This window comes from Calidris pugnax, unplaced genomic scaffold (assembly GCF_001431845.1).
Source record: "Calidris pugnax isolate Ruff unplaced genomic scaffold, ASM143184v1 scaffold103, whole genome shotgun sequence".
In the NCBI taxonomy this organism is placed as follows: domain Eukaryota; kingdom Metazoa; phylum Chordata; class Aves; order Charadriiformes; family Scolopacidae; genus Calidris; species Calidris pugnax.
In genome coordinates, this window is record NW_015090990.1 from 12,526,596 (window position 1) to 12,545,882 (window position 19,287).

The 19,287-nt window shown below is 36.3% G+C and overlaps 1 protein-coding gene across 1 annotated transcript in view; it reads right to left on the bottom strand.

The window, feature by feature from the left end:
* The window catches only part of CERKL (ceramide kinase like), a 65,035-nt gene that overhangs the window by 1,566 nt on the left and 44,182 nt on the right, over positions 1 to 19,287 (bottom strand). The window contains exons 5-13 of the mRNA XM_014954142.1: positions 18,578 to 18,641; positions 14,076 to 14,218; positions 7,866 to 7,940; positions 5,598 to 5,775; positions 5,250 to 5,318; positions 4,868 to 4,896; positions 4,673 to 4,781; positions 1,582 to 1,678; positions 148 to 323 (exon numbers count right to left, since the gene is read on the bottom strand). Of these exons, the coding sequence (XP_014809628.1) occupies positions 148 to 323; positions 1,582 to 1,678; positions 4,673 to 4,781; positions 4,868 to 4,896; positions 5,250 to 5,318; positions 5,598 to 5,775; positions 7,866 to 7,940; positions 14,076 to 14,218; positions 18,578 to 18,641 (940 nt within the window). The remainder of the gene's footprint in view (positions 1 to 147; positions 324 to 1,581; positions 1,679 to 4,672; positions 4,782 to 4,867; positions 4,897 to 5,249; positions 5,319 to 5,597; positions 5,776 to 7,865; positions 7,941 to 14,075; positions 14,219 to 18,577; positions 18,642 to 19,287) is intronic.

Genomic DNA, 19,287 nt, shown 5'->3' on the forward strand with positions numbered 1-19,287 from the left:
TGTGCAGTGCACAACAGCACCATCCTCATAGCATTTACAACACCCAATTTTGGAGTCATCTGTAGTATATAGAGTTGTAACACATTTAAGATTGCAGTACTAATCTGTTACAGGTATACAGTCCATAAACATAATACTTAGCCTTACCGAATGTGAACTTCTGATGCTTCTTTCATTAAGTCTCCATCTATATTCCAAGGGTAATTTCCTTCTGCAGAAGCAGCATTCAAATATGTATTTTCTTTGGCATCAAGCCCACTTTTAAGCCTTGGTTGTAGTTTTACTTCTTGGACTGTGTAGGTCTCAACAAAGGGAAAATTGAACTAAACCAAACACAGATACATATTAAAAGAAGATGAAAGATATTAGTGGTAGCTTAGCAACAAACTGGATTACTTGAAATTAAAAAGCTTGCTTTTTTTTTTTTTTGTCTTAAGTAAATGGGAACACTTAACTCAAGCTTTGACCACATGAGGCATTATATATTCCAGATAGCATTTATAGATTAACATGCTATTTTTATCCTAAATAGTGCCTCAGAAAAAACGTAGTGCTCCATTTGCATTCCCATATTGGACTTGCTCAATCTATAGGTGAGGTGGTATATTTTACACACTCCAAAATGGCACATGCTTTCAGGATAACGTGAAAGTCCAAGCAGATTTTTTTCCTGCACTCTGTTCATTATTACCAGTAATCCTGTCCTAAACAAGGCCAGACAGAATTCTAGTAAATGCTCATCTTACGTTTAAAGGAGGGTCCACATCACCTTGCCTAATTTCTAACTACAAATGCAGACAGAAAAGCAAAGCCTTCCTCCAAAAGCATAACTGGAAAGCATGAACTATTTCCTTAATGCAGTTGTTAGTGCTGTCACATGGAACTGTGACAGCAAATTGTGACCTCTCCCCCAAACTCTCTGACTGTTGATAAATTCAAACCTAAACCTTCTTGTAAAAGTGATTTCACCTAACCCTGAAACATCTGAATGAGTGTGCTTAGGCTGTGCACTGGGTATTTAGGACAGCAATAAGGCACTACGTTTGCATGCTTTGCTTTTTCTCTCCAGACAGAATAATGACCATAATTTTGAAATGCAGTTCTGCAAACATTCCTAACTAGCTGGAGCTCACACCTGCTGACAACCAATGGTCACAACCCACTGCTATCAGCAGAGCACGCAGCGATCTGCTGAAGTTACCCGTTTCTGTCAGAGCTGCGTGATGCCCCCAGTCTGCCTTCTGCAGCTCTGTACCACACAGAATTTAAACACAGCACGCCTTTCCTTTATTGTGGTAAAAGGGCTTTACACCCGTAAAACTATAGTACAACACAAATACAATTTAAACCACAACAGATGGGCTGAAATAGGCTAATCGGTATTAGGCTAGTGATTTAAAAAAAAAAAAAAAAAAAAAAAAAAAAAAAAAAAAAAAAAAAAAAATCAGATAAAAAGGGGGCTAATGTATTCTGACAGGAACCTAAGTCTCCTTATGAGGATGCTAACATTAACTCTTGCAGCCTATCTACCTTCACGATTAACTGTTCTTTTTATAATCACCAGAAAGAAATTAACAGTACCTGATTTTTTACGCTGGCGTATCTTTTCAGGTGTTTTATAAACTCTGTTCGAGAAGTATTTTGTACAACAATAAGAGCCATGCTTCCATTATTCAACCTGAAAAGCAGACCAATTTAGTTCCCAAAATAAATTTCATTAATTTGGAAGTTTAACAATTCAATAGTCTAGATTTTAAAAAAAAGCTAGCAAGAATAAATGAATAGAACAGTCCCAATGGTTTTTTACATTTTTTTGCCAACCCGCCAAACATGAATATAAACTATGCAATTGAGGTTATTTAGCATCAGTAGACTTATACACTGTAACAAACAATAAAATTGTACTCCCTTATCAATATCCATAATTTATTGAACACAATACCTTAATTTTTAAAACCCTGCTTTTCTACCTAACGGATGACTTTTTAAACATTGGGCAACACAAATTAATCTTGTTGCTCTTCTCTCCAGCAAAGTATAATGACCACCATAAATGTCATGAGACAGAGCTTTACCAAGAAACTATTTCCATGATGCACACAAGCACATCCCCATCATACATCCCAATGCAGATGGGCTCCTTCTCCTCCTCCATTAACATTCATGGCTGCCCCAACAAAGATCCTGATCTTCAACTATGCCACTATTCAAACTCTCTAAGCAGTTCTCAGTACAGTTCTACTAACATTTCACAAAGCACACAAAGGTTAAAAGCTAAGGGAATTTTGCATAAGATAAAACAGTCATACGCTAGAGCTTAATCAAGAAGAAACCCTACAGTACAGAAACTCAATGATCCCAGGGTACCCAGTCACCATTCATATTTTAGCATCTTTGAGAGTTTGAGTTAGACAATGAGCTATTATCAATTCACAGATTCCCCCTTAACACAACTGTACCTTGTCAGAGAAGTGAACAATCCGAATCTCAGCGCAATCACTCCCAAGTCCCATTTAAGTTATACAGACAAATCAAGGTTCAACAAGAGTATCTGATTAACATGATAACACTGCTAAAATTGTATTCTATATAGAAAGTATTTTATATCTTCTGAATACATATGCGTACATATCTATATTTATTTACTCAGCATGTATACTTGGAAATTATGTTGAAAATGTTTAAAGAAAATAAAAATACTTCCAGCCTACCATAACACATCTCTCCACACTCATAATTCTCTGGCTACTGAACAATTGCATCAGGAATGTCCTAAGACCATTACGATACAGCTCTGTCTAAGAAGGTAATTTTTATGTAAGCATTAAGCAAGTCACGTGGCATTGCATTACTTTGTTGATTTAGAAACAGTGAGGGTGAAATTGAAAAAGCTGCCTCCTTATTGTGCTTGCTGCAACAAAGGGCGCAGCAGGCGACTGGGCAATGCATGTGGCACTACGGCCTTTTCTCTTAAAAGATGACTAAGAATTCTCATTAATTCTCTTGAAAGTCCAGTCTGCACCAAAGCACACCACCTATGCTCTGAGAAACAAATGTCCCACATGGCTCACACAGCACAGAGTTAAACGTAGTCTGGCATGTTTCTGCATATTTAGACTAGTGTAACTGGAGTTACAGGCAGCAGGCAAAGCTTTCATTCCCCTCCAAATGTCTTCACATGGCAAAAACCTCTTGGGGAAAATGGGACAGAGTAAAGAAACCTAGCTGAGTTTGGCTGACACTTCCATAATGGGTCTTGAGTCTCTAACAATCAGTGCAACGTTTATGTTTCCCATATTAAAAAGCCTTACAGTCAAGATGCTATTCAATATCAGAAATGAAGCACTTGTCTGAAGAGTCTACTCTTCCTACCCTATTAGCTGACTCCAATCCTAAGATTATTTTTTAAGAGAAGAAAAAAAAAAAGGATGTCCTTATATGATAGGATAGGGGGATCCACAGAGCAACTATACTGTGGTAGAAACACGCTAATTCAAGCCGGCAATTACTGCATGGGCTTGTCATAAATCTCCCTGCCACTGAGAAACAGGTGCCAGAACAGATGGAAAGAGAAAGCAAAGCTAAAAAAGAGTAATTTCTTCAATTCTTGTCAGAATGTTTCTACTGACTGGAATACAACACACTAAATGCTGAACAGAGTAAGTTCCTAAGTGGGGACGGCATCAGGGCACTATCCTGAGGTATATGAGGCTCAGTGGGACCTCTGTAGCAAAGAATCCTACTCAATTAGAGTTTCATCAAAAACATTTCCTTCTATATCATTTCCAATACATCAAATTCTTCCAGATCAGCCAGTACTTTTGAAGAAAAATACCTGATCAATTCTAAGGTACATCTATTTTCACCCAATGATAATCAAATGAAACAAAACAGAGTAATTGCATAAACTTCCCTGAGTGCATATATATACATATATATATGAGTTTCTTTTCATTCTTTTTTGAGGGATCATGTTATATTTCACATACAACTACAAAGTTTGTACTTGCTACTCTGTTTAATCATCAACAGGTTACATCAAGTACAAATATTTATCACCTGATGACTGTTTTGATCACCACAAAGCATGCTCTCAACATGAGCTAAAGGCAAAATGAGTCAATGCCAACAACCAGATTACATACTCGTTTGTTTCCCAAAACCCCACATGTATAAACCCTGCATTTCCTAAGTTCAGGAGGAAAAAGAAAAAAAAAAGGAAAAAAAAGAAAAAGAGACAGAAGACAAGTGTGAATTTCAGTTCTTCATAACAGTAGAAAGATTCACGCTTCATTTTGGCTGGCTGTAAAGCAGATGTGGGGCATCTTAATATTTTAAATGAAATAAAATCCAAGAATGAAGTTTCTACATATAGTCAAATCCTATGACAGATGACTGCTTGATGACTACTACTTAAGTCAGACTTGCCAACTAATTTGATCACAGCAATTATCCACTCATTATTCTAGTTAGACTGCTTGACCTTATTTGCCTGATCCAAAAACTGATTACAATTCCCGGGATTATCGAGTCTGCTGCAGTCCCTGCTCCCTCCCCCATTCCAGAGGGTCTAGACTACCTAAACACAGGCTCGTATTCTCGGAAAAGCCAAGGTCTTAAGGTAAGATGTCAGAATTTATAGACATGACTAATTCTCTAAACCCCTACTGACCTCGTATTAGGTGCCAAGCCTCTTGGTGCCATTGAACACAGACAAGGGATTGCCATAATGCTCACATTCAGGAAGTGACCCTGAATTTTGTGCCATTGATCCTTGCCACCTAAATATAACAGAGTAATTCTACATTACTCCAGTTTAACAAGCCACAGTTCGCTTTTAAATAACTGTAAAAACAAAAGAACTCACCCTTTTTTTTAATTTTCTCTTTCTTCTTTCTAAAAGGTCAGAAACATGTAGGTAAAATAATTTAGATTCGTTTTAGCACATTTAAACAGTATCTACTTTAGAAAAAAAAGTAATATCTCAATGGAAGAAAGGATTAAGGGAACTAACAAACCAGTAATACCGAGTGGAAGAATGGTTTGTAACAAATCCTCTATAGTCTACAGGGAATGTTTTAGAAAGTATAAAAACTTGGGAGCTGTCAAAATAAATCTTCTATTTTTTATTTTTTTAAAGATTGTTTTACCCAGTGGTCAAATTTGAACAAAATGAGGCACTTTACAATTTTATCTTCAGACATACGTATTTTTGTAGCTTTGGAATTGTTTGACTCAGTTTTAGTTACCTGTCATTCTCATGAGAGTCTTCCTGTGGAATTTGTAGAGGTAGAAATGATAATTCACATTCTTCTGGCCTAGAAAAGTACTGATATTTACTATCATGTAAACCAATATTCTAACTGCTAGACAGGTTTTATCAAAGTTAAGATGATTTTAAGCAGATGCCGAATATACAGAATTTATCTCCTCTTTAACATATAAGAGGGATATACATCACATCTGAGTTAAATCTGTCTGCAATTAAGTCGTCCACATAGCTAAACTACTGTTGTCTATGTCTTTACCACATTAATTATTGCATTTTCCTCAAGAAAAGGAAAAATACTAGAAAAATGTAACAGCTCATGGCATACTTGAGATCTGCCAGTGTTTTGATAAAAGCAAAATCCTTCCGCTGACTGGAGGGCATCCAACGGTGTTTTTCAGCCAAAGCTAGAGTCCTTGCACCAAAACCAAACATAGCTGAGAACCCAAAGCGCAACAGCTTGCTTGGAGTACTGAAAGTACAGACATCCACTGGCTGAATATGTCCTACATTTTCAAAGATAAAGATCAGAAATTACAAATAACATCTGTATTTCAAATGGAATACAACTTACAATTTCTTTTGCATCTAATTTAGCCTCAGGAAAAGACTCCAGACTCTTCTGTCTTTAGGAAGTCAAGTTTTACTAACGGAAACCAGAATCAATCTAGATATAATTAAGACTCTATGAAACTAGTCATTTCAGAGAACAATGTTCAGATGTCAAAGTGTTAAAAAAGTTACGGCAAAAATTCAGCTACTTCATCAAACTGCAAAAGATCTGACTCAATTTTCAAATTTTCAACAATTAGTATCAAAGAAAATGTAATGTTGCTACATAAATATTTGCAATGACTGAAAATTGTATTGGAGGATATATGGGAGCTCTTAAATATAGGTTTTAACTGGAATTATGTTTACAGTTCTGGAATTTAGACATCCAGTTCTCGTCAAGATGGGGTATATACATTTTTTTCTGTGAGAACCTGGGTGTTTTCCATTAGATTGAGTGTCTCAGATTAAAAGAGACAGTTCTAGATTTTGTCTGGAAGGGTCTTCCACTGCTGACTGCAAGGTCTAGGAAATAGATACTCAAGATGAACCTTCCCCATTATTCTCTTTTTTTATTTGGAAAAATAAAAAAGTATCCCAAAGTAAATTTGCTTTGTGAGGAATATTAACATTGCTCAACTAAGTATTTGCTATTTTCCTAAGACCTGAAAATAAGGTTTGTATTAGCAAGCTAGTTTTTCCTTTTAGCATAATTACACTTGCACTCTGGACTCTGAATCCAGCGATCCGAGTTCATATCTCGGTGGAACCTCCAGTGTGCTCTTGCGGCCAGGAAGGCCAATGGTATCTTGGGTTGTATAGGGAAGAGTGTAGCCAGCAGGTCAAGGGAAGTCATTCTCCCCCTCTACTCTGCACTGGTGAGGCCACAACTGGAGTACTGTGTCCAGTTCTGGGCTCCCCAGTTCAAGAGGGACAGGGAACTACTAGAAAGAGTCCAGCGTAGGGCTACAAAGATGATTCAAGGATTGGAGCATCTCCCTTATGAGGAGAGACTGAGAGAGCTGGGACTCTTTAGTCTGGAGAAGAGAAGGCTGAGGGGAGACCTTATCAATGCTGACAAGTATCTCAAGGGTGGGTTGAAGGAGGAGGGAGCCAGACTCTTTTCAGCGGTTCCCACCGAGAGGACGAGGGGCAACGGGCACAAGTTGGAACATAAGAGGTTCCACTCAAATATGAGGAGAAACTTCTTCACGGTGAGGGTGACGGAACCCTGGAACAGGCTGCCCAGGGAGGTTGTGGAGTCCCCTTCTTTGGAGATTTTCAAAACCCGCCTGGATGCAGTCCTGAGTAACATGCTCTAGCTCTAGGCAATCCTGCTTCAGCAGGGGAGTTGGACTAGATGATCTCTATGGTCCCTTCCAACTCTAGAAATTCAGTGAAAATTCAGTGAAATTTTCACATTCAAAAAACTATTTATTGTGCCGACCAAATGGCAAGTGATACAGTTTTTTCTATTAATAATGGCTTTCTTATGGAAACTGTTACTATTTAAAAGAAATGCACACAGAGCCAAAAACCTGAATGATACTTTCTTAGAAATATAACACTACTTTCCTGAAAAGTCCAATCCTAACCCCTTCCTCAAGCTGAAAGTACTATATAATTTCCTATTGTCTTCAGCAGGTACATTAAATTAAAATAATCAAGTGATTATGCAACCAATCATTGCATAATAACACACACAGAGTAACACTATTCACACAATTAAATTGGAAAAGGTTACTGACTGCATTAGAAAATTGGTGAATGCTAATATGAATGCTAAAATCAGACATTATTCCAAGGCAGATTTTACTTACCGAAAGATGAGGTCCACAACCTTTGCCACTAAACTATACTCAAAGAATTAGAACTTTTCCAATACACTATAAATCAGGATAGAATTGTTTGGGTTTAAAAGTCTTACAATGTAGTTTACAGTGCTATAGCATAACGGTAAGCCTTTATTAAAACACTGGTTATGGCAAACTTCTAAATAATGCCTCATTATTTAAAATATGATAATGTAAGTAAAAATATTTACCCATTACAATGTGCAACGCTGCAGTCACTGCATGCTTAATACCATAGAGAGTGTGCGCCAAAATATTAGTAGTACCTGTAAAAATGAACACAAGCTACTGTAGAAATAAGAGATACAGAACAGCAAGAAAAAAAAATTAAAGAAGAAATTGAGACATTTATTGCATTCTCAAAAAAAAAAAAGCCTCCCCACAAATTACTTAGTCTTGGTAACAGCAGAAATGCTGAACAGTACAAACTAAAACCATTAAAATTTCCAGAGGTCTACAAAATCCTTTCTGCAAATTCATTTATAAAGTACCTTAAAAACCAATGGAGGTGAGGGGGAAGCTTTAGAAAAATTGCCTTTGTTTTTTTTAAACCACCCCCCTAAAAAATCACTTCTTCTATACCTAAATGCTGTATTAAGCAACTGTACTAGAAAGCAGATTATCTAATAAGATATATTTGAGGAATATTTTTAAGTTGGAAAAATAATATAATACCCAGCCAGTATAAAACTGTATGTGTCCCAGACAAAATTCTACTAGATCTAGTCTAAGAGAGCTGCACCTCTTGCAGGCTACATTTTAGATTCTTAGAAGCAATAGCGAATAAGAACACACCAATGACTAAAAAACAGAGAGAACATAGAATTTGAAGTGTGTCTGCCAAATTGACAACTTGCATTCAGTGCATTAAAATGAACCCATCTGACTTGTCTTTGTCATTGCCTGGACACTGGCAGAGCAGTTGCAGCACTAGCCACTGGATAGAAGAGATTCATTTATTTTTAAACAAGGGAGTGAGTAGTAAATCAGCTGGTAAATAGAATAAAAAAGTTAAGAACTAACAATGAGAGCATGGAGTTGGAAGAGAGAGTGGAAAACTAGTTATCAGTTTGTAAATGAAAGCAGCGTGGCTCTGGAGACCCATGTTTAGTGGTGATTGATAGGTCAAGTCACTTCACCTGTGTAAAAAACACAGCTATACATGCAAATTTTGCCCTTCTGCATTGATGGATAGGATATTGTGTACCAGCTGACTTTTAAGCAGCAATTTATTTTAAAAATCCCAAACAAAGAATGGTTGCATCTTTCCTAAATGGGTACAGTTTTAACAGAATTTCAAGTTGATTTTTCTCATTGATCACATCTCTGGTGTTTCTTAGCCAAGCAGCAAAGCCATAGGATTTACTTCTGCAAAAAAAAGAACCAAGGCCTGCCACCAAGCAGGCAGAATATTGAGCTTCTTCATATCACTGATTAAGGGATGAATAATTCAATAACAGATTAATTAAAATAACAAAAGTTACAAAAGCACAATTTAGAACCTAACATTCCATAAAGGAATGAGTTCAGTTAGATTTTCAAATCATTTTCCTGTTGCTTGAATTATTTAATATGTTACAACAGTAAGAGACACTTCTGGATGCTAAATTTGCTTTAAGTTTTACAGAAGTATTTAAACTTGTCTTTCAAAAATGAGGGAGAGAAGAGAGGAAAGGGAAGAATATCACATTTCAAACAACAGGCACTCAATATTTAAATAAACACTTTAAAAGCATCATGTACCAGACTGAAAAATTAAGTTTTTCCCAAAACTCTGCAATCTTTGATGTCACGCTAGTGGCAGGAAAAAATTACTAAATTTGGAAAGACTGATATACATAGTTACAAAGCTCTAAAGGCATCTTGTCATTCTTATTCAGGAGTAGATGCTTCAATTTTTTTCAATAATTTCTCTGTATAAGAATCTGTAAAATAACTGGGAATTGCATCTCAGTATCTCACAGAGCACCTGTTATATTCTTATAGCACCTTAGTCTCTGAAAGTAACTCAGAATACTGAGAACCTCATGGAAAACATTACAATGTCAGAGAGATAAGCTATGAGTAAGGCTCTCAGGGCTCCTTCTATATGAAGGAAATAAGTGAAGCACATGCATTACAACAACAGATACAAAATATTCTTTGAAGTTTACATCTCCAGTGGTACATGGAAGAAATCAGGTTACGTAAAGTTTCATTCTTTGAACAATTAAAAAAAAAAAAAAACAAAGTAATTTCATTCACATATTTCTCAGAATTTTATAGGTAAATATGCTGTTATGAAGTACTTTGAAAGAAGTGTAAATTGACAACTTCAAAAGCTCAATGCAACTCTTCACTTTTTTCTGTCAAAAGTAAAGTTTCTCTAGACACACTAACAGGAAGTCCAGTTTACTAAGAATATTACAATGTCAATCATTTATATGCAGTAACTTCTATCCAACAACTTAACTAAAAGTAAGTTGAACTTTCCTTTCTGTCCAGTAGACATAAAAAAGAAAAGGCAATAATATAGCTCTAGATACCATTTACTATGCAAAAATCATAGAATCATAGAACGTTTGGGTTGGAAGGGACCTTAAAAAAAGATCATCGAGTTCCAATCCCATTGCCTTGGGCAGGGACACCTCCCAGTAGAGCAGGCTGTTCAAAGCCCCATCCAACCCTTAAACAATTCAAGGGATGGGGCAAAAGAGTGAGTTTTTCAAATAAGTCACATAAAATACAGTTCTATAACGAAAATTCAGGGACAAAAAAAAAAAAGGTTGGACCTAAAAAGCAATCCTTCACAGAATAATACAAGTATATGCCCAACAGCATTTCATGTTTGAATGACTTATGATATTTAACCTCTAGATTCAACTAATTCTGCTTAGCCAGTAAAGCTAGTTAAAGCAGCAGCTCAAAAATACCTAAATATTTTCTTCAATCAAATTCTTCCAACTCTTATAAACTTTTATGGGAACCTCTCCAAAACAAAGGAAATCACGCAAACAAAGAGCAGATCATTGCAAGTCATGCAAATTGCGTTTATTTCCCATAAATTGACAAAAGGAAAGCTGTTATTCTGAAGAAATATTTTTGTCTCTGAAGATCAAGAATATACTTCTGAAGTTTAAGCTTGGTATGTCTTAAAACTGGGATTCCTCATTTAAGTAAGAGTCAATATGGATTGCAGCAAGGTAACAAATGACCACAGCTGAAGTCAATACCAATCTTCATACTGACTTAAATGAGAGTTAAACCTCATTCTTATTAAACAGGATAGACACAAGTAATTGCATCCTTCACTTAAATCTGTGAAGCTCATTAACATTTGCAGAAGTAAACAAGGCAAAACCCACCCTTTCATGACTCCTGGGAAAATAAAGTTAAGTTCTGCCTCTGTTCAAAAACATCCACCCTTCCACAAGCTGAAGAGGTAGAACACACGCACGTGTGCAGTAGCAAGTACCATCACCTTCTCTAAAAAACTCTTAATACACGCCTAACAGCATTTAGATTGCAGTAATGACTGAATAACGTGTCTCATTACCTAGGTCCTATACAAGCAGGATGCCACACCAAAAAATAAAAAGCTTAGAAACAAAACAATAGAAGTTATCATACGAAAAACGTAGAATATAAAAGTGGCAATTCAATAATAGTGATTTTAATGCTATTATTCATCTTCCTACATCATCTAAACCTTCTTCTCCCCCCTGTGTAAGCTCTGAATATTATTTACCAGTAACAAGATGGTTCCCCTGAACACTATCATATTACTTCAGAGACTAATAACCTTCTTTGATGCTCATGTACGGGCTTGCACCTCACACAGATTACTAACAGTCATATTATTAGATCTCATTCCAACTATTCAATTTACTGTAAAAAGGTTTCATCCATACAACTCCAGCATCTCTGTCACCAACATTTCTTAAACAAAGAAGATTTTACTATTCAAAAAATATAATTATCTTCAAAATATTAACCCATTTTCCTGACATTACAAACAACTACCTACAACCTCCTTCCCATGAAAAGTGCAAAAGTATCACAGTAAGGACAAAGTATCTGCAGGTCATGTAAAGCATGACTGATAAAGGTACCAAACAGAAATTGTAGAGAAAAAAATTGTCCTTGGAAGTGCAAGCACTTCTGCAGTACAATTAACTTAATTAACCAGTCAACATGAATATTCATAAGGCTGTTAATGTCTCCCCCATCCAAACAGATAAATGTGATGTAATGACTTCCTAGTCAAGCATAGCTAAAATTCTGATGAAAACTGCACCAACATTTTGGTTCTTTGCCTGAAATATCACAGAAATTAAGAGTCCCTCAGTAATATTTTATTTTCTGAATTAATTGGAAATCATGAATTTATTTAAATGAACCATTTAGGACCAAAAGGCTCCCAGTCATCAGATACAGATTGTCTCTTGTTCTGTAACAACTGGATAGCTTTTTTAATGTCCTTCCAGTTCCCCCTCCCCTTTCTCCCATTCCCCCTCAGTACAGTTTCTTAGCAGTAGTTCCCATAGCAACAAACACTCTTGCTAATGGCCAGCAGTACAACTGCAGGCTTCCCCACATCTCATCCATCTGATTTGGACCAGAATAAGGCAGCTCAGTAGAGTATTTTAGTATAAACACGCTCCCCTCTGGACCTTTCTTTGCAGGAAGTAACCTGTTTCAAGAGCAGCTTCTTCCCATCAAGTTGGCTGAAACTTCAAAATGCTGTCTTAACTACTTATAATAGAGGCTAAAACCAGATTTTAAGCCACTCAAATAATGCTATCCCATCATACAATTTCTATTTTTACTGAGTAGGAGAATCCTAATAATTTGGTACAATGGATGTCTGTGGCAGGGCAGAATTAATTGACTATGGAGTTTCACCTTCTTCATGTACATAAATATGATAATTATCTGTTCCCTAACTGTCTACTTTTTGGAATATCACTAATATGGAAATAAAATAAACTATAGATTATTTTAAAGAACCTACTCAGGAATTTTCCACACTATCATTCTATAAATTGTTCTCACCCTCGTATAACAAAGTCTATGGCATTCTGTGCAACAAGCCATACAGCATTCTTTTGGGTTTACAAATCCTTTTTGATCATGACATATTTGCCTTAAACTGAAGAGAGTAAGCACTAATGATGAGGCACAGTGACTGAAGCACGCCCAGACAGCAGAGTCAAGCACTAGAGAGATTCCATCTCAACACCATCAAGATATTCACAGCAACTGAGCTGGTAAGTGATGGTCTGACTGCTGTACTAAAATTCATTTGCTTCACGTCTTTGAGATTACTGTATCTTTTGCCAATATATTTCCAAGCTTTTTTTAACTTGAAAAAAGCTAGTAGAGTCTTGTGTTTTTACAAGCAACTAGTCCCTGTCTTAATGCTGCTTTTAGAAGTGCAAAGCAAGTCAGAGCACTTATGACCTGCTTGCTCAGTTCAGAAGCAACTTGCTCCTTTTTTTTTTGTAGAAAACTGAAACCAACGATTTGCTGTTAACCTGGCTGAAGGACTTTTTTTCTTAGTAGTTAAAAACATCTGAAAAATTACATCAAATAGTCACATCAACATCCACACCAGAGGGTTGTGTCCATGCAAAAATACCCCTCCTCTTTTAAAGGGAAGTGATTCATATAAAATCAGGGAATCAGCCTGGCCTGTACCTAATTCCAGGTAAGCCTCCCTGCCTGGCCCAAATTATACTCTGAGAAGGGAAAATATGAAAAGTGGGAGAAAGGATACCTTCCCCCCCCCCGCCAAAACCCCCAAAATAAACACACAAAAAACACCCCACAAGATGCAAGTGCACATTAATAAAGGAGCAAGAGGACTTTTCAAGAGACATGCATATGTTTTCAGGTTAATAGACACAAAGAAGAAAGCAAGCAGTTGTGTGGATAGTATTATTTTCTTTAATATAAACCACACAATGTATTCCTGGGTTACCATGTAAAAATAGACCCTAAGCATGAACACAACTGAGGATCCTGCCAAGATAACTGGAGAGAGCAGCGAAGCAGCATGCCCTATATTAAGGAAACTCTAGAAAACAAAGTTTTCATTTGGTATCATTTCTGGCAGCAAATAAGGGCAAAACTTGATCTTTGCATAAATCAGCTGAAAATTATTTTAGTTTTCTTCTTCCTGAGCTTCTTCCTTTAGGCAAAGAGCTCATCTGTGCCATTACTATAAATTATCATAATGATTTAAAATCTAGTCATTTGCAATTATCTAAATCAGTAATTTGGGGCATTTATTCAATATCTCCCTTAAGTGACTGAAACTTTACCACCAAGAACTGCTTTTAGTAGCCAAAACTGTAAAACGTGCCAGAGGGACTTAAAATGGATGACTAACAAAACGTAACAGTACCTTTTAGTCTCACCTGCTGGTATTACTCCAAGTGGAACTGGTGCTCTGACAGGCGTTGGTATATAGTTTGTGTCTTTTCCAGCATCTATCTGGGCTTTAAGTAGTAGACCATGAGCAACTTCGCTGACAGATCCATCTCCACCAACACAAACTACCCTATTTCAAAATAAAAAAGCCAAACAGTTCAAAATAAACTCTTCCATAGCTGAGCTAACAAGTGAAGGCAGCTGTCACACACCATATACATAATGATATTTCAAATAGGTAAGAATCATTCTTTCTTTAAGAACAAGCTAGGACTTCACTGTCAGATCAGTTGATGTTAACTAACAAGATGTAAAAATCCTTATTTCTACTTTCTTCTGCCTGAGTAGGAGTAAATATAGGCAACAACTTACAAAATATTTCTTACCTTATCACACATTATGCACGTGAACTGATCAGCTGGAAGAGTTAAGCACACACTCAAGTGCCTCAGTGTAAAAGTTCTTTAAATGTTTCAATGCTGAGCCACACAAGCATTCCAAAGCTTTTTAATTGCCCTTATAATAGCAACTCACCAAATACTACAATAAAATTAAAAATACTTGAAAACAGCTAATTCCACACAGTACGCAAGCAGTTGAGGGATTTAGCAAGGTATAAAACCCCAGTGCCAGCAATCCTTCGCATGACGGTACTTAATCACTGCTTCTGGAGCATGTAATTAAACTCCCACCTGCTGTGGTTATAGAGAGGAATGCATTTGTCTATAAAAGCTCTGTTACAGCAAAAGTCTTTTTTTTTTTCCCCCGTCTTTTTCTTTTCTTTTTTTTTTTTTTAAGTAACTATTAAACTGATTCTCCAAATTAGTAATGTTTCAAAGTTAAATGTTTTTAAGGTAAACACATTTTAATCATAAAGATATAAATGGTTGGAGTGTACAATTACTAATATATCAGATTCACTTTAGGAGGCACTTATATGAAAAAAAAGATATTTTAAGTATCTATATGAATGCAGTTGTAAAACTATGTCCAATAATTCAATCAGATAAAACTGGTTATAAGAAAATGCTCATTATGTTATTGAATGCTAAAATTAAACTAACTCACCTCCTTTTACATTTTTCTTTAGTTCCTATTATTATTTTCTAACTATTTTTTAACTTCTATATTCTTAGAAATGTTTGTCTAGTAAAACACTGCACATGTTAAGAAAAAAAGAAGAGTACATAGCAAAAGTTTGAAGCACATTTTCTTTCTGCTCATAATTAGGAGTCATCTCTTGTCTTATTTTTGGTCTAGATTGGTTTATTCCTAGGCTTAGAAGTTTCTGCCAGGGCGGCAAAACCAGTTAATCTTTGTAGTCTGAAAAACTGTACACCTGGAAAGCCTGAGATGGATTGTCTTTTGGCTAGTAAATCTTTTGAAAACAGATTCTCATTTTGAGGTGCTGTGTCTGTTGTTTTTGGAAATAGATGAAGAGTCCAAGGAATAACATAAAAAAACCTGCTAACTCTAATTTTTATTAATTTAGCATTAATCATCAAGAGTAGCCTTTTTAGCGGGAAACAGAGATACCGTCAGGGACCAGCAATTCCAAAGCTCATCAGAGAGCCTACTACGCATAAGGAGTTAAAAGTCTTAAGCAAAGAGATTTGACTAAGATCTTGAAAAAGGCTTCTTAGAGGAAGAAAAATCTGTCTATCCATCAGTCTAACCATCAGACACAAGTTTCTTAAGTATTCACTAAAGTCTGACTAACTTGGGCTACTCTAAATAATATTCATAGTATCTTGGGCTCCTGACTAGGGAAGGAACACATGCACGGATATTGTGTTTTCTGTCACTGTGCAAACAAGAAAATGCAGCTGAGACAGCAGCACCACAAATGCACTCTATTTGTCACCAAGGTTTGGCCCCAAGGCAGAGGAACAAAGCACTGTTAAATTGGCAAAGTACCTACATTTCCAGTGTCAGTCAGAAAAAAGAAAAAAAAGCGATAACAAAAAAGGTGGAGTATATGAGACACACGACATATGCCTATCATCTTGCAAAACAGAGCGGGAACTGCAGAAATCAGAGAAAATAAATTACATATAGAAACAGCTTTCACAAAGAGTTAAGACATAATTGTATTCCTTAGAGACAGCGCTGACAGACAAACTTCCAATTTACTGCTGCAAATCATAAGCTTCAGTTTACTTCACGTGCTGTTTAACACGTAAGGAACCACAACTCTCTTAGAGAGAAATTCAAGATCAGAAATTGCATGTTGCTACACTGCTCACCTGCTGTAATGAATAAAAAACAGTTTTGTCTTGCCCTTTATACATTTTTACTTGAATTAGGTTTCAGCCCGTCTGAAACGGGCAACACTTGGAAAGCCTGAGCTGAGCTGAGCACAGCAGCCCGATGTGGGCAGGCACAGCCTTCAGTCCACACCTAACACCTCCTGTCACCTCAGAGCTCGGGCAAGGGCCTGTGAGGGCCACAGGACATGAACCCTGCCATGAAGACATAGCGCAGAACCTACCTTACCTCTTACCACCACACACAGGGCCTGCCACGTCTAAGACGAGGTAGAGAAGTGCTAGCCTATTTTCTAAACACAGAACTAAGTGACAGATACAGCACCTGACCGGAACAAAACTGGCCAGGAAGCCAGGGCAAAACAATAAAGAACTGAAGCCAGCCAAATCACACCCAGTGCTGCTCCACAAACAACTAAAACTTCTCAAGGCTTAATGGAAAAAGTGAAATGATGTCATGCTAGATGTGGCTGCTAGAATTGCTAAAAGCATGACTTTTCATCAGTGGGACAATTTCATTGTTGTGGAGTTAATTTTCAATTCAAAACAGATCCCATACATTTTCTGGTTTAATTTTCAATAAACCAAAATTGTAATTAAAAGTTTATTTGGGAAACACTGAGATGGTTTGGGGAGCCTGTAAGACATTTTTTTTCTATGGCAGAAATTCTTAGGCTAGACAGCAATGAAGAAGTCACAAAGGACTTCACAGGAACATAATCAAAAGTATACTATAAGCCTTTAAACAATTTGAAAAAGAAAATCCCAATTTCAAATATTCTCTTCCTGTTCTTAAGACCAACTCTAAAGATAATAGAAGAGAGACTAGGGACGATTTGTATCTTTCTTCTTCAGTCCTTTAGCATGATATGAATGCTGACCTCACCCTATCAGTCTCTGTAGATTTTACTTGAAAAGAACAATTAAGATATCTCTAGGTACCTCAGTGTAAAGAGTTACCCTTGCAACTCATCTTCCCTATGATCTTGTATCAAAAAGCATCTCAAGTTAGCTATTTAATAGGATGTTTTTCTGCATTGTGCTTTATTGAATGAGTACATAGATGGAGGCCAGGCTATTTGAGAAGTTATAAAGCTCATTTTTTAAACACTTCAGAAATCTCACTTTTGCTTATAACCTCTGATAAAAAAACACATACTTAATTTTCACATGTGGAAAAAAAAAAACAACCAACCCTTAAACAGCTAACTTAGAAAAGGCAGGGATCTTTTCACCTCAGCTCTCCTAGCATCCTATCAACTTAAGGATTATTTTCTTCCAGCTTCTTTATGTTCCTATTTGCCTTTAGGTCTGGCTACTGGAGAGAAGTCTTACAGGGGAAGTACTCCAGCAATCCCACCCAATGATCGAAGATGAAGCAACTCACATATGACTCAGAGCAGAAGGGCAGAAGGGGTTTGTGGAAGAAGATTCAACCCAGACTTTTTCTTCTCTAACTTAGTATCTGCTTCCCAGGACAAACCGGCTCCCAGCTAGCACCCCAAAAGGCACATCTTAATTTGAAAGAAATTATCCTCAGAATCTCGAATACATACACACATTTTCAGATATATTTTCTCACCTAACTCCAGGACTTTCTAGAACCAATAGAAATTGATGAAACAATAAAACACTATTTAAGCCTTCTTGTATGGCTCACTGCATATTACAGAAAGAGTTATAAGAAGGCTGTAATAATTCCACAGTATGCAAAACTATTCTTATATGTTATTGAATCTTAATATTGAATGATTAAAGTAAGAATACTAAAGATTGCATGATTAATCCACATAGCAAGGACTTTAAAAATTATTGAACAAGAATTTTCATTCTTGACTTCAAGTTTGAATTTTATTTTTTTTTTAATGGAAAAAACATTCAAATTACTTTTAGATAAAATGTTCTCCTTAAGAACCATTTGAATGGACAGAGTGAAATACAAGGCACTTGTGCCATTCTTGCAAATACAGAGACTGAAGCTTTCATGAAGCATATTTAAGAAAGCTTTATGTTTATTTATCATTATTTATGAATTTAAAATACATAGCTATTGTCAATAAGTAATAAAAAACAAAGCATCTAATAAGAATTGATTTTCTCAGGCTTAACTTATGTGAAGCAGAGTAACTCATGAAATACCTACTAGCATAGTTTTGGATGGAATATAAATAAGAACTAATGCGATGACGTCTATTAAGATTCATTGTGGCTAACCAACTTACCCATCAAACGCCTGAAGTTCACATTCTTTAAGTACTGAGAGAGCATGTCCTTCGTATTCAGTTACTGTGGAAAATAACATTATCAGAAGATTAGAAAATTTAAAACAGTTTTTAAAATTTTTGCCCTTCTATCCTAAGGAACAGACAATAATTCAGTTCAGATATTTTTTTAAATCATTAAAAGTATAAGAAGGCATGTTTTACAGTTATGCTAGCTAAAAGGCAAGGCACATGAAAACTCAGCTGCCATCAGGCACATGGCTATTTAGTGCATTTAAATTCAGAGAACTAGCAAAGATCTTTACTGCATCAGAATGCAAGTTTTAGCATTGCCACAGTTGGTAAACTTCAGGAAAATGCAAGCATATCCTCAGTTAAGGCTGAATTATTTCAGTATCAATCAAATTTAATTGCCTTTGTGTTAGGATATGCAAATTGCTAAATCAAAAATATGAGGAGTAAAACACAGAAGTATGAAATCAAGCCAAATACCAGTGACAACAGAATATAACATACAGAAGAAGGTGGCACGAATATACACCAGAGTTCATAGCCTCTGGAGGAAATGAATCTGTCACTCTGCATTGATGTCTCTGTGTTTGCTGATACCCTACATAGTACTGTAAATGCCAGTGAAGACAGGATAAACTGGCATACTACAGATGGCACAAAGCATCATAACTACATTTAGCATTTTCTAGGCCAGCTTT